The following is a 21,553-nucleotide window of genomic DNA, read 5'->3' as shown; positions in this document are numbered from 1 at the left end:
AGCCTATTGGCTACAATGTATTTAGATATATCCAAATATCTTCAATGATTGGACAAAAATAAAATAAAGACTAAGCTCATTTCCATGGATCCCAAGAAACAAGATGGCGCTGTACAGCAGAAGAAAACAGCTTTCGATTCGGGAAAACTTCCCTCGGTTGGCAATGCATGGTAGGCCTACCACTAAAGAGTTCGTTTTGTTATTGGAAAGAACATCTTACAGTGTTAGTGTAATCACTTTATAAAGGTACCTTACTCAGTTGTACACAGTTGGCTGTTTGGCACTAGTATTGTTTGCTGTCGACATCAGTGGTCATGCTGGTCATGGTCGTCATCCGATCATGGACATGGTTGTTACCCCCAGAACTGTGGGGTCCGACGTCCGGACCCTCAGTTCTGGGGGTACATGGTCGTGCCAAACATACCGTTGCGCAAAGGCGCTTCCTTTGCCGTGTTTGCCTGAAGGCTGGATTAATCACGTAATTGTTTGCCCTTGCTTGCCTGCCTGCGGCCAGCCATTACTATGTAGACCTAGGCCTACTTATAGGGACAGAAATGGGATTTTTTGAAGTTGCTCTATAAGCTTTATGACTGTGTTGTGTTGAAAGAGGGAATAATTCTGAGCACATTGATACCAATATGTCTGTATTTGGTCGAGGCGTTGCTGAGATATGGCGATTTGAATTTTCTGAAAATGGGCATTTTTCGTTCTTTTTCTTAATGGAGATCATGGTTAAAGTAGTGCCACATTTTGTGTGTTTACAGCAGTAAACAAAATGATAAACAAATTGAGTCACAGAAAACATCTCTGTTGCTCATTTATTTTCAGCCGTTCTTTTTTGAATCAACAAAATTGTATGCACAGTGTATGTTGTACACATAAATCTATGTGTGGAATGTTGTTTACAAATAGGGTTGCCATGGAAACGCGGCTATTTACGTTTTTCCTCAATTGGTTGTAATGAGCCCCAATTTTACAGTTCAAACTTCATAATATCATGACTTGAAATTGGAGTCCTCTTACAAGTGTGCCAGATAGGCCTATGCTTCTGTTTAAATGCATGCCACTGTTAATGTACTTGGGCAATTTGCCTGGTGCCACTCCTCGACATTGCGAGCTTCATGACTTTTAGGAAAGTTTTAGGCATGTCAGGCATGGGCATGAATGCCATGAATTTGATGAATTAACTTAGGCCAGTGTACTGTTAGGCTAGTTGTTTGGGTAGAAAATTTGGAAAGAGTTCCACATACGGACACCACTTGACATCCTGTGCACAAACCCTATGAGATTGGTCTGAAAAATTTTAAATGTTCTCTAAGTAAATAACTTGGATTATGGTTGCTTTCCGTAGGGTAAAAAAAATTCAACTAAAAAAGGAAAACTGGAGATTTGAGATCTTATTAATTCTCACCTGCACTCACTCATGACATGGTGATACATGTACCAGCATAACATCAACCCCACTGAGATGCAAGGGTTTTGCTTAGTAACTGTCCATCGAATTCTGCCTCTGGTCAAGTATACATATACCCACAATTACATGTAAATGCATAGTAAGTGGGACTGTGGGAGTATTTGACCAGAATAAGGAAAACCAACACTGCCAAGGATGATTGCATGAGTGAGATCTTAAATGTAAGTACATTTAGCAGGAGAGGCACCAGATAATTCTGTAGGAATTTTACCCCAAGACTAAGGAAGGGGGGTTCAGTACATACATGCACAAGGGATAGGTTATAAAAGTACGCTAAACTTGTAGATATTTAAAGTATGGCACTTGAAAATAGTGACAGTCCACTATGGAATTTTTTTCCAGTTTTAGTCTTAATTACCAATCTTTGCTACAGTTTGTTGGTGAATCCTGCAGCATTTTGACTCTAAAGGCAGCCATCATCAGTCATGCCTATTACTCGGGTTCCCATCGTTCACAAATTTGGGATCATATCCCAGTCACAGCGGGAGGAGTTGCAAGAGAGATTGCTCCAGCAGTCCTACCTACAGAGTGTCAAGACGCAGCGGATCCCACCAACTACAAGGTAGAGGAAATCTGTTGCCATTAGGCCTGTCCACTTAAGAAACGCCTTCCAGTCAAAATGCTCGAGGTGATTTTTGAGGTCCAAGAAAAGACACCAGCCCATATTCAAGTACAAGTAAAGCACCTTTTGTTTTCATATTTAGAAGCTTGCTTACCTTGTGAGCTGGGTGGTGAATGACGCTTTGAGAAGCCATGTGTATACTTCTCAAAATTGTAGAAATACACTTGAACTGTTCTTGGGCCGTACACCACTAGACAAAGTGAGGCTTATTATCTGTATGTAAAGGTTGTAGTATTGTGCATTGCATCATACAAAATAACTGGCCCTTGACATATTTTCAATATAAGTTGTAGTTGGCGCAGTGCTTTCAGTATTACTCTGGGACTGCTGCGGTAATGCGTTTAATTTTGTTGAGATTGGAGGAAAAAATCAATGCATTTGGACATCAAATTTTAACTTTTTACGAACAAGTGGTGTATTAAAATGGTAGGTAGACTACCAAATATGAGAAAATTAACTTGTCTTTGATTAGTGATAATGAAAGATGAACACAACCTCTGGATCAGTGAAGTAAGTAAATTGTAAACGTTTAGTTTAAAAAACTACATACAGGAAAATGCACTTAGTTTTCAATGTGGTATTTCCTTTAACATGTATAGTGTGCCTATTTCAGAATGTGTGGCTAAATATTTAGTTTCACTTGTCTCCCTCAGAAACCCTTTGGAACTGTCGGAGAGCTTTGTGCAGCAATTCAATGGCACCACCAGTCTGGATGAGAAAGAGAAACTGGAAGCAATTGCCCACAAAATGCTCAATAGAACCAAAGTGAGAAATATTGAATCGTTATCTTTTCCTGATGTTTAACAGCAACAGCAGGGACAGGTTTAGCAAGAGCAGGAGGCATACATACATCCATGTTTAGAGTTACTGGGGTATGAGGTCATGTAGCACTGACAAGCTGTAAATTGGAACAAAACTTTGTTTCACTTTTGAAACTGACTATATGCAACAGGTGTATTTTGGAATTGGAAAAGTGAAATAATGGTTGAAACGTGTTGATAATGCACAAGTCGTGGTTCTCAGATCATGAAGAAGCCGTTTTCTTCTTGAAAAGGACAACTCTTTTCAGAAACGCCACTCCATTCCATTGACCAGCTTCAAGTTGTGACCCCACCATGTGTTTTCTAATTACAGAGGAGAGCAGGAATTTTGGAAGGTGGCAAGGGTAAGAACGTGGACCTCCCTAAGGCCTGGACAGACCTCTCCATGCTGGCACAGTGCCGTGGAAAAATACAAGAGGGTAAGCTGAGATTTGCCTGTAGTTTTAACTTTAAAAGAGCCTCACATTTTCTCCAGTATTGTCACGACCAATTTTTTTTATCTCCATTGTTTTTAATAATGTCTTGCCATCACTTTGACATACAAAATGTGTTCTTGCTAAATTCCCTTTTTTTTCATAGATAAGTCAGCTAAAAGTCTTTTTACTAGTCCTGTGGCCTCAGAGCAGGCGCAGCAGGGATGCAGACTCTTGTGTGAGCATCAATTATGAATGACCACAAGAACAAAACCCCTTATCAGATTGAACTGGAATTGAGCTTTACGGGTATTCTCAAAGTGAATGTATCTATATGCATGCCAAGTTTCAACAAGATTGGTCTTAAGATAGTAAGGTCTTTGAGAAGGTCTGAAATTACCAAGCTCTTTTTAAGGGTAACAATTTTCACCCTCACATTCACCGTACCTGTTGCATTTTGCACTGAGAACGTGATAGATATGCCAAAAGAACCCGTCAATATCATCTCGTTTCAAGGCTGTGAAGTAAAAATATCCTGAGCAGCGGATCATCAAAGCTTCATAATCTGCTCAAGGATTTGTAACTTTTCTCACTGTTTCTCTTTTTTTCTGTACAGAGTGCCTGGACCTGTTGATTGTCTCTCTCAATCAGGCACCCCTGGTCACCATCCATATACCCAGTCTCTTCTACCTGGCTGAGACCACCTTGTACTGGTTACGCACTGATGCCATGGACCAACCATTCCTCAGAATAGGAGAGATCAAACTGCTCAAGGTCAGTCAGTAAACATTTTGTCAGGGGCGTAGAATCCATGCTCTTCTAGGTTCTTTTCCCAGCTAACAAATCAACGACAGAAATCTGCATTTTGAAAAAAATACACAAAACCCTGCAGCAGATTAGATCTTTCAAAAGTAATCTTTCATTGCGTACCATGCTTCATTATCATTAAAGCCCATTGCCCTAAGAAATTTTGTAATTTTAAAATGAAATGCTCCTTTTTATAATTTGTAACACACTGAACTGTTTCTTATTGTAGGATTATGTTTTTGCTCGATGACCCATTAGAAAGCTCATAACTTTCATATCTGGCATTCATTTGTGCTAGACAATGAAAAATTCACTTTGAAAACCTACTTTTCAGAGAGCCGTACCCCAAAAAGTAAATACAGCAAAGCCGTTTGAGGTTTCTAAACTTCCAGCGATAATACAAGTTGCAGCACACAGCAGAACTTATTTTGAATTTCCAATACGGAAGAATTTTTGCCTGAAATAATTTTCAAACCTTTGAAAGCTGCTGCATTCTTTTCACTGGAGGAAAGCAAAAACCTGAAAAGGAGTTTGAAAAAAAGGTCAGAGCGGGCAAGAACGAAAGTGCCTGGTATTTGCATGCATTGTAGGAGGTGAACAGAGAAGGATTTTTGTCAAATACGGGAGCCCAAACCTACAGACCTCTATTTGCAAACTGCACTCTTGGGCTACAGTCCAAGCCCAAAAAGGTGAACAACTCTTGGTTGTCACCTTTCTTTCGGATGGCTCCTTTTTGATGCAGACTTTTTATCGACTTCCCAAAGCTTGAGTCCCAGCCCTTGGTAGTTCAAATCACCGCATGTTTTTCATTTGGTTTCCTTTGGTAGATGGGGCAAGGCGTGTTCCTGAGGCTGTACTACCATCACATGGCCGGACACTTGAAGGGATACAGAGAATATAAAAACCGACTCATTACGTACCTAGCAGGTCAGTCTTAATAGGCAGACAGTCATGTGCTTTGGCATCATTTGATGGATTTTGTCTTGGTATGTTGGCAGGTTTCCTCAAAGGAAAAGAAATTATAGATAAGAAAATTATTCTAAAGACTTGATTGAATGGTAAGGAGGAATCATTGAAAAGGTATTTTTTTGTGAGAGCATCATTCATGTGTCTAAGAGGAGCTACTTTACTCATTGTTTTGCCTACAGAGACAAAAAGAACATAGTGATTGTGTCACAGCTGAATCACTCATTTGAATGATGGATCACTGCTAAAAAATTTAAAAGTAATTTTGAATTTTAAATTGTTTACAAATTTGGATTGGAGAAAAGCTGAATTGCTCTTAGCAATTTTGATTGTGGTTAATCACAGGAATTTCATTTTAAACAATTTTTCTTCATTAAGCGATACATTGCACCTAACGTATTAACTTCATGAATTGTTCTTTTGGAACCTGCTGACCTGACACTGTAGCCCTTGCAATAGGTAAGCATGTTCACCACGTGACCGAACCCTGCAGCCCTGTGCAGCCTGGGAAAGTATCACATTTACCGGAGTGTCCACAACTTTTTGTTGCATAGCACAGTATGGTGTTCCGTATTTGCATGCAAGCTACTCTGTTAGCTTCAGAATTCCTTGTATCACCACAGTTATTGCATTGCATGCGGTAAAGTTGTTTTTCTGTATAAAAAGTTTTTGGTGTACTTTTTAGGGACTGTTTAAAAACTGCAGCATTTTGACCACACAAGACTTCCACATGGTTGTACATAGCTGTATAGTGAGCTAGCCACTTTAAACTTGTGTAGAAATTCTTTCATTGGCCTTTTTTTGGAAGTTGTGAACAAGTTGACAGTGTGTATAGAACTATCTATTGAATCGAGCTATTTTGTGGGCCATAAATATGTACACATACACATATTTATTAGTTTGTGTAATGCTGTTGCATTCAACATACAGTAGACTTAGGCCGTTTTCCAGTACTCGACTTGGGCTCCGTCTCAGGCGTCAACTGTTTTTTTACTCCCTGACTTTGAGGTTATAAGTGCAACAATAAGTCTGATAGTGCCACAAAACATCAAGTAAGATGCAAAAGAGCCAAACATTACAGTACTTCAATTTAAGTTAAACGGTTCAGGCCCACAATCGAGTATTGGTTTCCTACATGAAGCCTGAGACGGAGATGAAGTTGGGTATTGGAAAACGGCCCTAGGTAACCACTTTACCATTTCACTCTGTGACGCATCATCCCGAAACCAGGCTGAAGTAGGTAAATTCATAACCCTAAAATAGTGGAACTTCCTCTGTTCAGATTTTCATGGGAGTTTTACAACTATCACTACCCGTAAGAAGCTTACTGCAGACAGAATTTTGATTTAACATGGATCACTTTAAAGTGTAAAAAAAAGCTGAAGGAGAGGAATTGTCCAGCATCACAAATATCGACTTCAGCCTGGTTTGGGGATGGTGGGTCTCATATGTAAAACACGGATATTGTCTTCACTGTTTCAAAGTAGGAAATTGTTTGCACAGACACACCGCACTACACCAGCAAAGACAGGGATTCAATGAAAAACAATTTCTGCAATTACCCACACCATGCAACGAGACTGTATTGAAACTTCCTTCCACAGCTTCACCAAACTGCACATATGGTTGAATGTCACAATTGAGGGCTGTTAAAATGGGTTTCTGTTATCTTAAAAAGCGCGCAATTCTGGATGCAACAGGTGTGGCAAGCCTTGCAAAGCAAACAATGAAGGTGCGGTTAGGGACTTGTGAATATTGTTTGGGTCCCACTTTAGGTAACTCGTTGGATGCATCATTTATAAAAATCATTATTCATATCGGTCGACATACACAGTCATAGAGATTGTTATAGTCATTCAGGTTTGTGTTTATAATGAGAAGTTAAGAGCTAATCAGTTGTATCAAGTTACCGTTAAACATCTCAAAGAAACAGATTTAACTGACATCATCAAATTTGCTCTGCATTTGCATGAAGTGTGAAGTATGATTCCTTAAATAATAATTGCTGTCTACAAAGTTAAACCGTGAGCCTCATCTCGGATTATTTTCATCCTTGTTGGCATTTGCGTCAAGGTGTCAGAGAATGTGAGGAAGCCTACAGCCCCTACCCTGGTGCCCATCTCTGCCTCCGCTTTATCTCCGAGGTAGGCAGACTGGTGGTGGAGGACGTACTGAACGAAGACCCAGCTGTACCGGGTGCTGCACCCCAGACGGCAACACAGGCCAGACCCAAGAGTGCGGATGGTGGGGCGGGGACAGCATCCCGCCCAGAGCCGAACTCGGTGTCTGAGTTTGACAACATCAGTGGCCGACACCCAGATCAGGTATGAGTGTCCACGCAGTGTCTCGGCAAGTCTATCTCCAGTTCTCAGTTGTTGTGTTTCAAATTTTTTTCAAAGAAAGCCAGAAAAAGTTCACAGTGTTGAAGTCGATTCCTTGGCAAGCCCTTTCACGAGTCCCATCACATAGTTCTTTCACAAGACAAGCCTTAACAGGGTGAACCGTTACCAAGGACTGCTGTTGTCATAGTTAATTTGAATAGCTTGTGACTTGGTTTTAAGACTGGGTGAATCCTGGTAGACTTGCAGGGGCTTGTGATGGACTCGACTACAGCACCAGTATTTTTTACTTGATTAAGAATATAATCAAGGATTTCATCACTGACGTTCAGTTTGGCTTGTTATTGGCCAATTCCAGCTGACGTATTGATGATAAAAGCTCTTATGCTTTTCACAACTGAAACACTTGCAGATAAGCTGATGAAAAGTTCATCGGTAATCTTACCATTGACTCCACCGTGTTGTGAGGAGGTGCTGTTTCACCCAATGACTTTGAGTAAACCATGTCAATCAGTTTGACTATACATTACATCACACTCAATTGGTCCAACTGATGACGGGGGTTCCGTTCATGACATTCCTTGTAATTGACGACTCACTGAGTGCATGCAGGTGCACCCATGTACATGGCATCAAGTGTGCACTGTTTAGTTTCATCTAAAAATGTGCAAGCCCATTGGGTCGTCACCAGGAGCATTAAGTGTTGGTCCAGCCTTTCTCTGTTACTGGTGAACCCTTTCAACCAGTCAGATGTCCTGTGTGAGATTTCAGTCAATGATTTTTTTCCCTGAACGTCACCCAACGATCAAGTGAAAAAACAATGGAAAGTGTTTTACTAAGATTGTAATTCATGGACAGATTTTAGAGGAGGACGAAGAAGATTTGCCCTCTCCCACCCCCACCCCAAAGCTTGAGAGGAGCCTCCCGGACACGCCCTTGCCTAGCGGCATGGGGAGCATCGTCAAGCCACGGACTCAAACCGGTCAGAGCAGCATTCATGACTTGAGCCCCACGCTGTGGCACAGCCTAGACGTCTGGCGCTGCGTAGTCCATCTGAGTGGCGGATTCCGCGAGGCCGTGAGGGCGCTGTCCATGTGCGGGAGTACGCTGGCGACCGAGCACTGGTGCGTATTCAGTGGTGTGTCATTTTGGTAATGCTGTATCTTCATGGCAAACACTGAGATCATAGAGCAAAAATAAAAAAGGTTTAAGAGGACAGTAGGTCCTCACATAGCAAGTTTTCCTCATTCGAATACTGCTTGAAATTCAAAATACAAATGAAGAAAATATAAGGATGGTATAAATTCTTTTTGTATTTACAGTATGTGCATGTGAGGATCTTGTGTTGAATCTGTTGTGTGATTTAAGTGACAAGAACCATTTGTGACCCGCTCCAGGAAAAGGTGGTGTAAGTTGGCAAAAAAAAAATATCAAGTTATATACATGACTGGAAAGCCCACATTATAAGCTTTCATTTGGTATTTGATAGAGCCTTTTCCATTCAGGAGTTATGACACATTTGTATATTAACTAGTTTCCGGCAATTGAAATTGCAAAACCAAGAAAACAGGCTTTGAAATATCTGGCTCTGATGTGGGTTGTAGGCATTTAAATCTTACTTTCAAATGTAGCAACCAACATGTTCTTGTGTTACAACCACCTTCAAAATTTGCACAGGGACTAAGGAATTAGTATTTTCAATGATTTTGTCGAAAAAAAGGAATTTTTGAATCCAACCTTGAGCGAGTCATTGCTTGTAAATGCATGGTGCGACTTATATCACCTTTTCCTGGAGCGAGTCACATTTTGCAGGTTGAAGTTCTCATTAATGTACATTTTACAGTTAGAGAAAGCTTCACTTCCTGCATGTAGCTTACCCTGAAGTCATTCGTAATTGTGTTTGGCCAAGTATCTCGGCTTCATCCTTTTTTTTATTTGGCTGTGTTTGCTTTTACCATAGATTTTTATCTTACTTTTACCGGCAGGGTTGATGCTTTGTGTGCATTACGTGTCATTGCTGAGACAGCAAGGAGTGATTTGAAGGTCCTCAAAACCCTTCAGAATCTTGCAAGAGGTGTGCTCCCAAGCACAACCCCACTGCCTCCATCCCCACTGATCCCGTCCGAAGATGTGGAATTGCAGGACAATAAGGAAGAAGAGACAGGAGAGAAAGTCGAGGAGGGGGAGCTGGAATCCATTGTGAGTGGCTTGAGTCAGACCTCCCTGATGAGCGACCTCCACTTGGCTGATCACGGCCGGGCAGGAGGGCTGGCCAAGAAGCTGGCCCCAGAGAGTGACTTTGTGGCTGATGGCAAGCACCTGAGTGACCTGAGTGGTGGCTCGCTGCTCAAGTCCGCCCGCAACACCTCTACCTGTGTTCTGATGGACACGCCAAAGCAGGCTGAGCTGTTGACCAGTCCCAGTAGCCTGGGCCAGAAGGCCTCCTCCCGCGGGGGCTCCACCCCGTCCACTGCCCTGAACGTCAGCAGCGCCCGGGAGAGCCTGAACTCGGCCGGCGACCTCCCGCTGCCCTCGGGCCTGGACGACCCGTCTGGATCCATCGAGGACAGCGACCTGGATCCGGGGGACGACAGCGAAGTGGAGGCCAATGACGTGGACGTTACCAGACCCCAGGTGTCGATGCCCCTGGAACCGGGCCAGGGGCTGCCGGAAATCGGCGTCAAGCTCAGGAGGGAAGTCAGCTTCGACGTAGAGCCCACTGACAGAGATGGGGATCTGGAGGGGGACTTACCCAAGAAATCCAGCCTGAGGGATGGCTCAGGGAGGAGCGAGGGAACACGAAAGAGTAACAGCGCTAAATCTGTCACCATCGATCCCGTTCCTGACACACAGTATTTCTCCGAAGCAAGTGGCAGCACCAGTAACAAGCAGGCAGCTCAAACAACTGCGGTCGCTGGCTTGAAAAACAAACATGTGAGTTCCATTCTAAATCTAAAATGCACATGCTCCAATGTGAAGTTAATAATACATGGTTATTTTGTCAAAGTTTACGAGATTCCACTTTAGTTCTGATCTCATAGCTTGAAATCCTTCATTATGTTGCATGTTGCATTGTGATGCTAAATGATAATTCACCCTCAGCTTTTATTCATTATTTAAAATGATGATGGTGATTCACCTAAAGGAATGGATACAGTTTGAAATGCAATCGTTTAAGCCCATAAAAGAAGTCAGTGAGAATTACATTGTTGGAACATTTGCCGGGCTAGAAGCAGAAACCTTTGCATAGAAACAAAGTACAAACAAGATTTGAAAAGTTGGCAAATTCTTATTAACCCCTTGGCTACGGAGGACTGCTACTACCGCACCATTGTGTGAGGATTAGTGCGTACCACACATACAGTCCATTTACCATGCAGCTGCTGGTTCAATGGGGCCTGCTGCTGGACAAAGCCCTCCATTCAGGGCATACCACAGCCCAGCAGTCGCGTGGTCAAAATGTGAAGGGGTTCATAAACTTCACCAGGCCCTCAAATGAGGACTGCCTACCACTCCATGCAGCGTACTGTTGATAGTGTGTTGGCTATCTGTCTGCATGCTGACATCATTGCTAGCTGACAAAAAAAACAATCATGAGTTTGTATTCAAGCTCCTCACAGCCATTGTGCAGTGTCTTGCTTGCACTCTTTTGGATATGGGTAATTCCAGAAACTAGGGGTCCAAAAGTGTGACATTTTCGTGTCCCTGTTACATGTGACCTTTGTCATTTGACTTTGAAATATCACTGGAATTGGTTTCAAACTATTACTATTTGTTTGGCAGGTAATTTGCAGTAATTCATGACTCTTAGACATTAGGAAATGTTTTCAGAACTTACCAAATCATATGTCAGATGTGACAGGGACACGAAAAAGATGGACCCCTAATTTCTGGACTTACCCATTTATGAACACTTGCTGTTAATTAATCCATTTAGAAAAGATTGTTCAACTTTCACAAGAACATCATCAACCACTACCAGCCGGGGACTCCGAAATCGGAGCCGTATGGTTTATATGTGTGGCCGGGGTCTCCGAACTTGGACAAAGGAAACAGGGCCCTGTAACAAAAGACCGTACTCCGAACAAAAGACCAGGCTGCTGGGCATGACCGGCATTTTTCACTCTCAAAAGTGGTGATAATCCAGCGTTATTTTGAAACCGTATACCAGGGTTTGGGGTATTTAGAGCAAGCGGATTACCACCGGGGACAAAAGTTCTCCACCACCGCAGCGGTGAGCCACACAGCACCGCTGCATGCTAATCTGGCCCCTATTGAAAAGAGGTCAGCAGTGCACTGAGCCAGGTTCGTGAACAAAAGACAGTTGTATAACACCGCACAATCTGGGCTCTGTTTACAAGGCTGCAGGCCTGGCTGAAATATTCGGGCGTTAATGAAGGTCACCTGTCAACTTAGAGTAGTGCCTGAAGATTACTCCGTGCAGCTATAAACGACTGTTAAATGGAATGATGAATTGTTGAAGGATTTTGAAAACGGAAAAAATGATAGTCATGCCGGCCCAGCATCCTCAACGTTGAAAAATGCCCCGGCCCGAAGTGGTTAAGCCATCATTAGTTTGCATTGCTCAGTACATAGAGCATGGAGCAGCTGTTGGAAACACCAGGTTTCAACTCTTGAATTGATTAAGTTCATGAATGTTATTGTAAAGACCAAATGCTTCTCTCAGCAGATTCACAGTGCTTCATGCAAATAAGTTTCTGGTCTACCTTGAGTCATGTTAAGTTTCATGCCTAAGTGACTGGCTGGATTCCCCTGTAGTGCTGTTGTTCGGGTGTGGCTCACTGGCCTTGTAGAGTTCATGTAGTGAACAAATGTGTAGGCAGTACATGTATCTTGCCTAGCCCTGGGGGCAGCCACACCCAGAAACGAAGACCCCCTCTAACTACATTTCATTATGCTGCTGTGGAAGTACAAGTAATACCAGGTCACAACCCAAACAGCCGACCAGTCCGCACATGTCCGTCAACAAAGAGATCCAGTTCCTGATTAAGACCATATGGCCTCCTTGGGGTGACTGATCTTTCAAGAATTTTAACTTGGCAGTGGTTGGGGTGTGGCCAATGGGAGTGTACAGGCTTGTGGGGTATGCCTGGGGTGAGGATTACAAAAAATCTCCGGCCAAGTTGGCCCATTGAGAAAAAAGTTATGACCTTGGCAGCCAAGGGAATTAGTGCTGTCAACTTTGCCAGTCGGTTCACTTTGGGTTGTCAGTTTGATGTTTGGAGTAATTAAACCGCATTAGCAACAGTAGAAATTTGGACCTTTGGCTGGTCACCATAGTTATGTTTGGTTTACAACCCCTTCTTTCAGCCACTGGAGACTCAAGGCCTTGCTGGCTGGCCCTGGGAGGTAAGCTTCGCCTACGCCGAGCTCATGTCTCACCTTTGTTTGCACGGAAGCACGGCAGAGATCCAGAGAACCGCTCTCGTGGGCAGCAAGAAGAAAGGCTATGGGCCGTACATGCACAAGAAGCAGGCGGGCTCCGGCTCCAGCCAGGCACCGGCTGATGAGGAGCAGCATTGTCTGTCCAGCGCAGGACTGTTAGACTTGGCAGAGTACCAGGGAAAGATTGATGGTGACGAGACTGATGGTAAAGTCGATAAATGACCAATACTCAAAGTAAATCAGAATATTCCAAACCCCATTTGTATATGTGTGTTTACATGTCCATCAGTGCCAACAGACAGGACTTTGTTCTGGTGAGAGTTGGGATATTAGAGGTGAAATCGATTCAAACCCGCTTGATGGACTGTGGACATGGTTATGCAATTTTATTTTCTTAAATCCGTAATTTGGGTGAAATGAGTGGTTTAAGAAGAACACCCTGTCAGACACTGAGACCATGCGGCAAGTGATATCGAAGGTAGATGATCTGGTGATGATCTGGTCAACTTTGGTGGACTGTGTTTACACTCCAAGGTGTTTGAGGCTTCTAGTCTGCATCCTGCACCTTGGCAACACGCTAAAGGTTGTGGTGGAATAGCGTCTAAGTTTCAGTGTACTCTTCTTGCATTTTGTTCCCCCCAGAGTCATCCCAGTGGGGTTGGCGCATCCGCTACTCGGCCATCCTGGGCCTGGTCAAGGTGACCCGATGCACCAGCGCCGAGAAGCTACAGGAGGGCATGCGGACCGTGGCCTGGAATGCCCTGATGCGCTGTCACTCCATGGAGCGAGACCACAGGGTGCTAGAGGCCTTCAGAGTGGGCCAGGTAGGGGAGACTAGACCATCACAAGCTGTGTTGTAGTCGGGACCCCCTCAACATCAATGCAAGACCTCCAGTCTGGATTCAAGTCACAAGCTGTGCAAATGAACTGCAATAAAAGCATTCCCTTTGTCATAGATTCACCCTGTAACCATGGTAACCTGTGATGTGACTGGTCTTGCGTCTTATCTTGTGTTTGTTGTGACAGCTAGACTCCAGCACTGATCTCAAGACTGTGTCCATGCCCCTTTCTGAATTTCTTTTCATGCCTTGGATATAATGGGTTGAATTCAGGTTTCTCAGGAGTGGGAGGAAATCGATATCAAGCCGATTCTAAAATAGTCAATATTTCCCCAGAGAAGACTTTTAGGATCAACTTCATGCCACCCACTCTGCAAACTTCAACCCTGCAGAGTTTTTCTACATCACCATTTGTTAACATGGCCAAATGGTGTGTGTGACAGTAACTCAGCAGTTGTTTGGTTTATATTATACATGATTCGAGATTGCAAGGAATAACCTTGGGGAAGGGGGAAGTGCAGGAAATACGCAGGAAATTGGATGTGAAGTTGAGAGATGATTCGGTGGCTTACCCTGTAATCAGGTAGTGTGAATTTGGCATATTTGGCGCCGTCATCATTTGCAGGTCGAAGCCCACATTGAGACCCAGATGCAGAAGGCTCTCATCACGCGCTCTTTCAACTCCAGGCTGGCGGGCGGTCTGGCTGCGGCCTACCTCCCGCCGCTGGCGCCCCCAGTGGAGGTTTCCAAGAAATCCCCCCGTCGTCAAGTGGAGTTGCCCAAGCCCAAGCAGCCAGTCAGAACGGGGCCCAACAGGCTGTCCTTGAAGTGAGTGATTGGAGACCGAGGAATTAAAAACCAACCTAACAAAATAGTTTCAATTCTCAGGGCAAGTTTGGGGGCAAACTATAGTTTGACCAGCAGTCAGATGCTTTTAAACAGTATGCACCTGCAATTCAGTTACACTCAAACGATCCCAGTCAGCCCATTTTTTAAGATCTCATCGTTAATCATATTTCACCGTTGGCTGCGAATCTCGCAGCGTAGATATGGTCATTGAAATCTGGTACAATTATTTTCATGTGAGTGGTTCCCTCCGTAATGATATTGATAACGAGCGGTGTGACCATACCCTGGAGCCTGGTCCTAATTGGTCCAAACCATCCATCGTTCGGGCGGTGTTACTCAAACTAACTAATAGTTGTCGCTCAAAGTTGCCCTCAGCTGAAAATTAATCACTCATGAACAATAGAGTGCTTGCACAGTGCATCATAATAGAGGAAAGCTTATTGTTTCTGTCCATTGTGCATGAGTAGAAGCTTTATACTGCCCTTGTCACCGAATGTACGTAACAGAAACTGCCGACATGATGGCTTTTAGCATAGCACTCTATGACAAGCAGTGAGTATGGTCTCCATATTGCAAACATTCAGATATTTGCTCTGACTCTAATGAAAGATCCTCAGATTTGAATAAAAACATGTTCTGTTGACAATTCAGGCAAGAGCTGCTTCTAGCGACAGCGTTAGATGAACAACCCGTAGATTTCAAGACACGCACAGATTTGGACCTGAAGAGGATAGTGGAAGACCAGGTAACTGTAGATGGACGATGTGGTCGAGACTGTGACGGTTATGACTGAAAAACTGGGCCGTCATTGTTTGGTTTGAACAGTAACATCACGCAGTTGAAGTTGTGAAAATGCCCAACCAGTGACCATGGCAGAAACACGTTTTGGCCCGCGGTCGCAAAAACACGGCCCTTAATCTATAATGATGCCAAAAAGGTGCCCTAGGCTGTTCCAAGTTGACCACACTCAAATGAATGCCCCATGCATTCTTGAACTTGAAGCCTATGCATTTTGACAAGTTGTATTAGGGCATGCCATTGGCCAGAGAGACATTTAAGGACAGCAAAAGCCTGTACACAAGGGCTGCTCCACTTAATCAGTAGCTCCTCATTCTGGTCATCACTGGGAGAATTTGAGGGAGACCATCTGTTGACTACTATACTGGTAATTTGTCCCTGGTAACCTCCGCTCCGAATACATTCTGGATACCAGGCAGACTTGACCAGTGGTAAACAAGTGGTCGTTCGCTCGAACTTGGCCATGTTTATGTTTTTCCCTCATTCTTTCCTTCATCATTGTGATTTTGTCAGGACCAAGTTCTGATCACGACTTCAGCGATTGTCTTAATCATAAGCCATGGAAGCACACTGCATGTGAAGTGAGATTTAAACCTGAGCCACAAACGCTAAAAGGCAAGGCTAACCTGACCAACAGTGTACCCAAGAGCCAAACCATTTTGATCTTATGTTCGCCCTAATCTTTCTTTTTTTTCCGTTTTTGATACAGTGGCGTAAAGAGTTGCAGCAACAACTGGAGGAAGAAGAGAAGGCCAAGGAGAAGGCACTGCAGGAGGACCAGGAGACAGAAGAGAGCCGGCAGAAGGAACGCTCCGACGCCAAGGCTCGTAAGCTGAATAAAGGTGGTGCAGTATCTCCTCCCAGGCCTAAGACACCCAGCGTTGTGTCTTGTTGATAACTGACATGGCATTTATCGTGTCCTGTTCTAGCAAAGTGACTCAAAAAGTTACCAGAGCCACGTTGGATTTCCAGACCTTCATAAAGACCCTTTCATGATGGGACTCACTAGGAACCCTCAGCATTCTTCTCCCACGTAAATGTCCATTTACACTGGAACGCCAGACTGTGTGAAATATCCAAACAAAGAGCCTGATGTTGTTCTTGAACAAATATTACAGAAAAAATGACCTTCAGACTCATTTTTCTGGAATCTGGTGATAAATCATGATTCCTGAATTGAAACAAAAGCCATAGCCTTTGATCTTTGGAGGGCTATTGTAGCCATTTTCCTATCTCAGGATATTTGCATGTTGCATTCATGTAATACATAAACTTGTGAACTGTCATGTTCAGATCCTCCAAACATACACTCGCCAAGGAGTGCCATGTTTGCAAGGTCTTACAAATTCTGTAGACCAACAAAAGTCTTCAGAAGGTAGCCCGTTGAAGCTCTCTGACTCACAAATTCATTAGTTTTTAGAATTGTAAATTACTGGAAATGTCCAGGAATTTGATCCTCTGTTCCCCTGCCTATCTTCTGTGTTGTTTTTTTCATGTTCTTTTAGGAAAGAGAAAAACACTAGAAAACTTTGATACATGCTTGAGTGCCTTGAAAAGATGATTTACACTACAGATGTTAACATGATGTGTGCTTATAAAGTTATCAAGTGCCTTGTTTGTCATGCGTTAACATTAAAATCTTGTGAATTTTTTTACACTGTACATATCTGTATCCGTCCCAGTAAAACGTAGTTATTGTAAAAAGTTGTAAATAATTCACTCTTAAACATGAACCAGTCTATGTATCTTTACGTCGTCCACAAAAATTCCGTCCAGTTGTTATTTTTTTGCGTTCAAAAGCAGCTCACGTTTAGAGCATGCCTTTCGTTTGAAAGAGCCCCACCAACCTGAAATTGTATCTTTCACAATCTCTCAGGATGTTTTGGTGATTTTTTTTTCAGGACTGGGTAAGGTAGAGCTCAGCCACTCAGTGTGTTGCTTAATTAAAAGTTGTCCTGAAAAAGTTGTGGAAAAGCCATGGAAAACTGGGGAAAATGGGGCGTCCAGGAATCCTGTTGTCAAGGAAAAGTGTCATTAAAGATTCATGGAAATCAAGATCATGGAAGGTTGTTTTTGCTGGGCCACTTTTGATGTGATAACAAATTAATACTTTACAGGCTATACTTTGACCGGTTCTCTGAAAAATGTCATGGAAACTATTATATTTTAGTCTGGAAAAGTTGTAGAATTTGGTTTTCAGATTTCTGTTGGAATCCTGTACAAGTGGAGAAGGTTGGAGTATCCAGGAAGGTTCCTTCCAAACAGACCCTGAAAGATGGAGTTATATGAAGAATACATGATACAAGGCTAGGTCACACTTCAGATGAACGCTAAAATGAAGCCAATTTGAAACTGAAGCACAAACCACTTGAGTTAATACGTGTTGTAACTTTTACAAAATTCTCAGTGAACATATCATCGGCAAAATAGTTATTTTGACACCATGTTTAATGTTTCCCACTGTATGCACGTTGTGTACATTGTGGCAAGACACGAAGATAAAGACAGGAACATAACATACATGTACATTAATTATAAACAGAGTAAATCTTTCTTCAAAACAAATGCCTTCCCTTTTTTTCAACTTCTGTGTTCCTTTCTCTGCCAACCCCATCTTGTGACAGAGATTTAGACTAATGACTAGAATATACCAAACAAATCGTATTCGTCTTTGATAGTAAAAAAAAAATTATTAACGTGTAAATAGATGTAAATGTTTTACATCAGTGTGACTTTGTTGATGGTCTTGTCCAAATCCCGTACCTGTGACAGGACCACTCCATGCGGCGCCATTTAAAATTGAAAACAATTTGGACGCATCCAATTATTTTTAATCTCACCAAACAGGCCTTGTGACTTGATGTACACTATGTAATTGACAAATTCAATAAATAGAAATGTTTGTGGTACCATGACGTTTGATTCTGAAACTTGTTCAATGCTTGTACTGTCAGTTAATACTGTTTTTGTATGATTTTTACAAGTATCAGTTACAAATCTACCAAGCAACAAACTGCAAGTTAAATCTTCAGGTGTTCTGCGTCCCTCCACAACGGTAACAACTGCTTTATAAATTCTGGAGGAAAGCCTGCACAACTGACACATGCTTGGGCACAATGATAGTGGGGATATAACGTATTTTCTCCTCTGCCTAAAGCTTTAATAAGTTGTGTACCAGATTTTTATTTGATTCCTGTCATCTTAGGTAACTTTTTTTTTTCTTTACGAGAGTGCTACCAGCTCTGGAGAAGTTGCACAGTTTGTACACTGGGCCCAATTTTTTGGGGCAATGCTTTGACACCAAAAAGTGGTTTAAGCACTTTTTTTTGCTAACCTTAAACACTACATCATGGTGTGGAGATTTCCTTTGCTTTGTCACTAAGTTAAGCAAATTTTTCTTTCAGCATGCTTTTTGCCGCGCTTACTGCTAATAGTCGCCATGAAATAATGTGGAGTCTCTCTACGCATAAAATTGTGTGCTTAGCAGCACCATGAAATTGAGCGCTGGAAGTAACTTTACAGCCCTTAATGTTGTGTGCAGTCTCTTTTTGCTCTTGTATTTTTTGCTAGGACACTGCTTACTAATGCTTAATTATTATTACTAATTATTTCTGTTACTGACACAAAGAGTTCCTCAAAAGTGCCCCAGGCACTGCAGCTCACAAGTCTGAAGAAACTTGTAGAGAGGAGACAGTGAGAAGCAGTTACAGTTTTAGAGGTGGGAGGAAAACCCCAGAGGAATATTCTGGGTAAGCCCATGGAATCAGGTAGGGACTGACGACCCAATCCGCAAATGGACCAGGCTGGGATTTGAACCCAGACCGCAGAGGTGGAAGGCAAAGAAAGAACTACTACACCAACCCGACGCCCTTGGATAAGCACAATGACTGGCACTTATGGGGCGCTATGAGCACAAGCTGCCCTAGTTGCTGAGCAGACAACCGAGTCAGCGGAAACTTGCTTTTTTTCTCTTCAAAAAAGTGCAATCTTGGTATAGTTACGACACAGTGGAATACGAAGTGTGGTGTGACAAGGAAAATGTCACTGCGCCCCAAAACTACTTTGTTGCAATTGCCCACGGGGATCCCTGTGCTCCTCATGGGACGTGCAATGCACACCTAGCTCAGTGAATATTCAGCAAAGACAAAATACGAGAGCATCTACATAGACCAGTGATCACAAGATACATGTACACTGCTATACATTTTTGATAAACTGACAACCAGGCCATTATTTTTTCTTGAAGATCACATAAACAAGGCTATTTTAGGAATGTATTGTTTTAACTCGTGCTAATCAATACATGCTCTCTTGAAGCCTCATACATAAACCATATAAGCCCTTTGCTCAGATTTACACTGGACAGCAAAAGAAACTTGCCACTTCTGTCAAAGGCCACACATAAAAATTCACTCCATGGAAATAAACAATTTTTGTACACAGGTATGCTGCAATAACCCTTACTAATCACATGCCCAAAAGCAAGTGATTATCTTTATAACAAAGAAGAAATTGACATGCACAGCAACTTGGTTACTGAATCAAAAGTCACAGAATGTAACAGAATGAGCCTTAAGTTTTACGCAGAAATCAATGTCACAGGACGAAATAAAGAAGTCATAATCATTACTTTTCAATAATGTGTATGCATAGTCAGTAAGGATGGCATCCCTATACAGAAACCACTCGTACACAACATTTGGACAAAACAGGTGTTTACTTTGTCATTGGTTGTTTAAAATGTTGTCCATTCATGTGTCATTTTTGCTTGGTGGAGAGTGCTTTTGTGTGTGACTTTTGATTTAGTAACCAAGTTGCTGTGCATGCCAATTTCTTCTTTGTTAAAAAGATAATCACTTGCATTTGGTCATGTGATTAGTAAGGGGTATTGCAGCATACCTGTGTACAAAAATTGTTTATTTCTATGGAGTGAATTTTTATGTGTGGCCTTTGACAGAAGTGGCAAGTTTCTTTTGCTGTCCAGTGTAGTACCCGTTGATTGGTTTCAAGCAATTTTGATGACGTGCCTTGCTCAAGAACTAAAGCAACTGATCCACTGGCTCAGCTGATGATCAAGGCTCTGAGACTTACACACAGTTCAAACTGCAAAGATTGTTTTCTGAGGGGATTTTTCCTGCTGGCAAAACCCTGGACTCAAATTTAGTACCTGTCGGTTGGCTTGAATTGATTGCGACGACAATGTGTCTTGCTCAAGAACTATAGCAACTTGTTCACTGGCTTAGCTTATGGCTACAGTTCTGAGACAAGCTTTGCTAACTAAACGCTTTTTTTCTAAGGGACTTGTTCCTCCGATAAAAGCTGCTCAGAGGGATGTTTCTCTCTCAAGCCTTCGGCCCCGCGGTGTTCCCTTCTCTTTGTCTGCACTGCTCAAGCCATTCTCCTCACTGATGTCCGTCTGTGGCCTGCCTCTGTCCAGCCCTGCCGGCATTAGCGGCCCGGCAACATCAGGGTTGCTCTGTGACTTCCGTCGGCCCCGCTTGGCCTCCCCCGAGGTCGCCACCACCTCCGAGTCCGACTCCACCTCTCGCTCCGTCCGTACAAACGACTGCAGCTCCTGCTCCCGGGCCTGCACATCCTTGACCGACTGGATGCTGGACGGTTCCATCTGGTAGTAGGGGTGTTGCCGTAGCTTGATCTGGACCTTGAGCTCCACGCATGCCTCGCGCTCATTGTGGATGTCGTGGCTGAGCTGTGTGTTCTTGCGCTGCATTTTTGAAACACAGAAAAAACTAGACAGTTTCAAAAGTGCTAGCTGTCTTCCCTCGAATGAACCCATAGCAAATGGAAACCTGGCCAGGGAGTTGGAAATCATTTGTCTTCCGTTCATTCACTCTCGTGTGGTTCTGCCAAATCAGTCTGGTTACACGAACAACAAATGAAAAAATGAACAAAAGTCACGGGAGCCACAACTTAGTCAGACATTTGGTGTCCAAAACTTGGAAAATCATAAACTTGTCTTGATTATTAGACAGAAAAAAAAGAAACAAAATGTGTTCAAGTTAACAGTTTGTTAATTACATTTTATCTTTGTCTCTCTGTAGGTTATTCTGATCAGTTGTTTTGTTGTTCTTCAAGCTTCTGCTCTGAATTGAGAGAAAATGAATGCATTCTCAGCTCAACTGAGTGGCAAGAAAACCCTAGAGAACAACAGTAAATCAAACACCTGCACGCCTCAGCAGGAACCAATTAGGGTCATTA

The 21,553-nt window shown here is 42.8% G+C and overlaps 2 protein-coding genes across 6 annotated transcripts in view; one reads left to right on the top strand and one right to left on the bottom strand.

The window, feature by feature from the left end:
• The first annotated feature begins 53 nt into the window (after positions 1 to 53).
• Positions 54 to 18,249, top strand: LOC110979363 (uncharacterized). Of its 2 annotated transcripts, XM_022235096.2 has the most exons (15): positions 54 to 170; positions 1,848 to 2,036; positions 2,750 to 2,861; positions 3,231 to 3,336; positions 3,947 to 4,104; positions 4,965 to 5,064; positions 5,551 to 5,562; positions 7,177 to 7,427; positions 8,301 to 8,566; positions 9,428 to 10,376; positions 12,774 to 13,053; positions 13,491 to 13,672; positions 14,313 to 14,515; positions 15,188 to 15,281; positions 16,044 to 18,249. In XM_022235096.2, the coding sequence occupies exons 2-15, from the start codon at positions 1,900 to 1,902 to the stop codon at positions 16,227 to 16,229; spliced, it is 3,036 nt and encodes a 1,011-aa protein (XP_022090788.2). In that variant the 5' UTR covers positions 54 to 170; positions 1,848 to 1,899; the 3' UTR covers positions 16,230 to 18,249. The 2 variants fall into 2 exon arrangements, with proteins under 2 accessions (XP_022090788.2, XP_022090789.2); XM_022235097.2 differs by lacking the exon at positions 5,551 to 5,562.
• ralbp1 (ralA binding protein 1) overlaps positions 17,765 to 21,553 on the bottom strand; it is a 28,426-nt gene continuing 24,637 nt past the window's right edge. For all 4 annotated transcript variants that reach the window (XM_087140037.1, XM_022235021.2, XM_022235020.2 and 1 more), the window contains one exon: positions 17,765 to 21,059. In XM_087140037.1, coding sequence (XP_086996163.1) covers positions 20,658 to 21,059 — 402 coding nt within the window. In that variant the 3' untranslated portion in view covers positions 17,765 to 20,657. The remainder of the gene's footprint in view (positions 21,060 to 21,553) is intronic.

The sequence above is a fragment of the Acanthaster planci genome, linkage group LG08 (assembly GCF_054643075.1).
Source record: "Acanthaster planci isolate LZ-2023a linkage group LG08, COTS_SCS, whole genome shotgun sequence".
Taxonomy (NCBI): domain Eukaryota; kingdom Metazoa; phylum Echinodermata; class Asteroidea; order Valvatida; family Acanthasteridae; genus Acanthaster; species Acanthaster planci.
The sequence above is the reverse complement of the archived record's forward strand: the minus strand, read 5'-3'. Positions and strand labels throughout refer to the sequence as shown.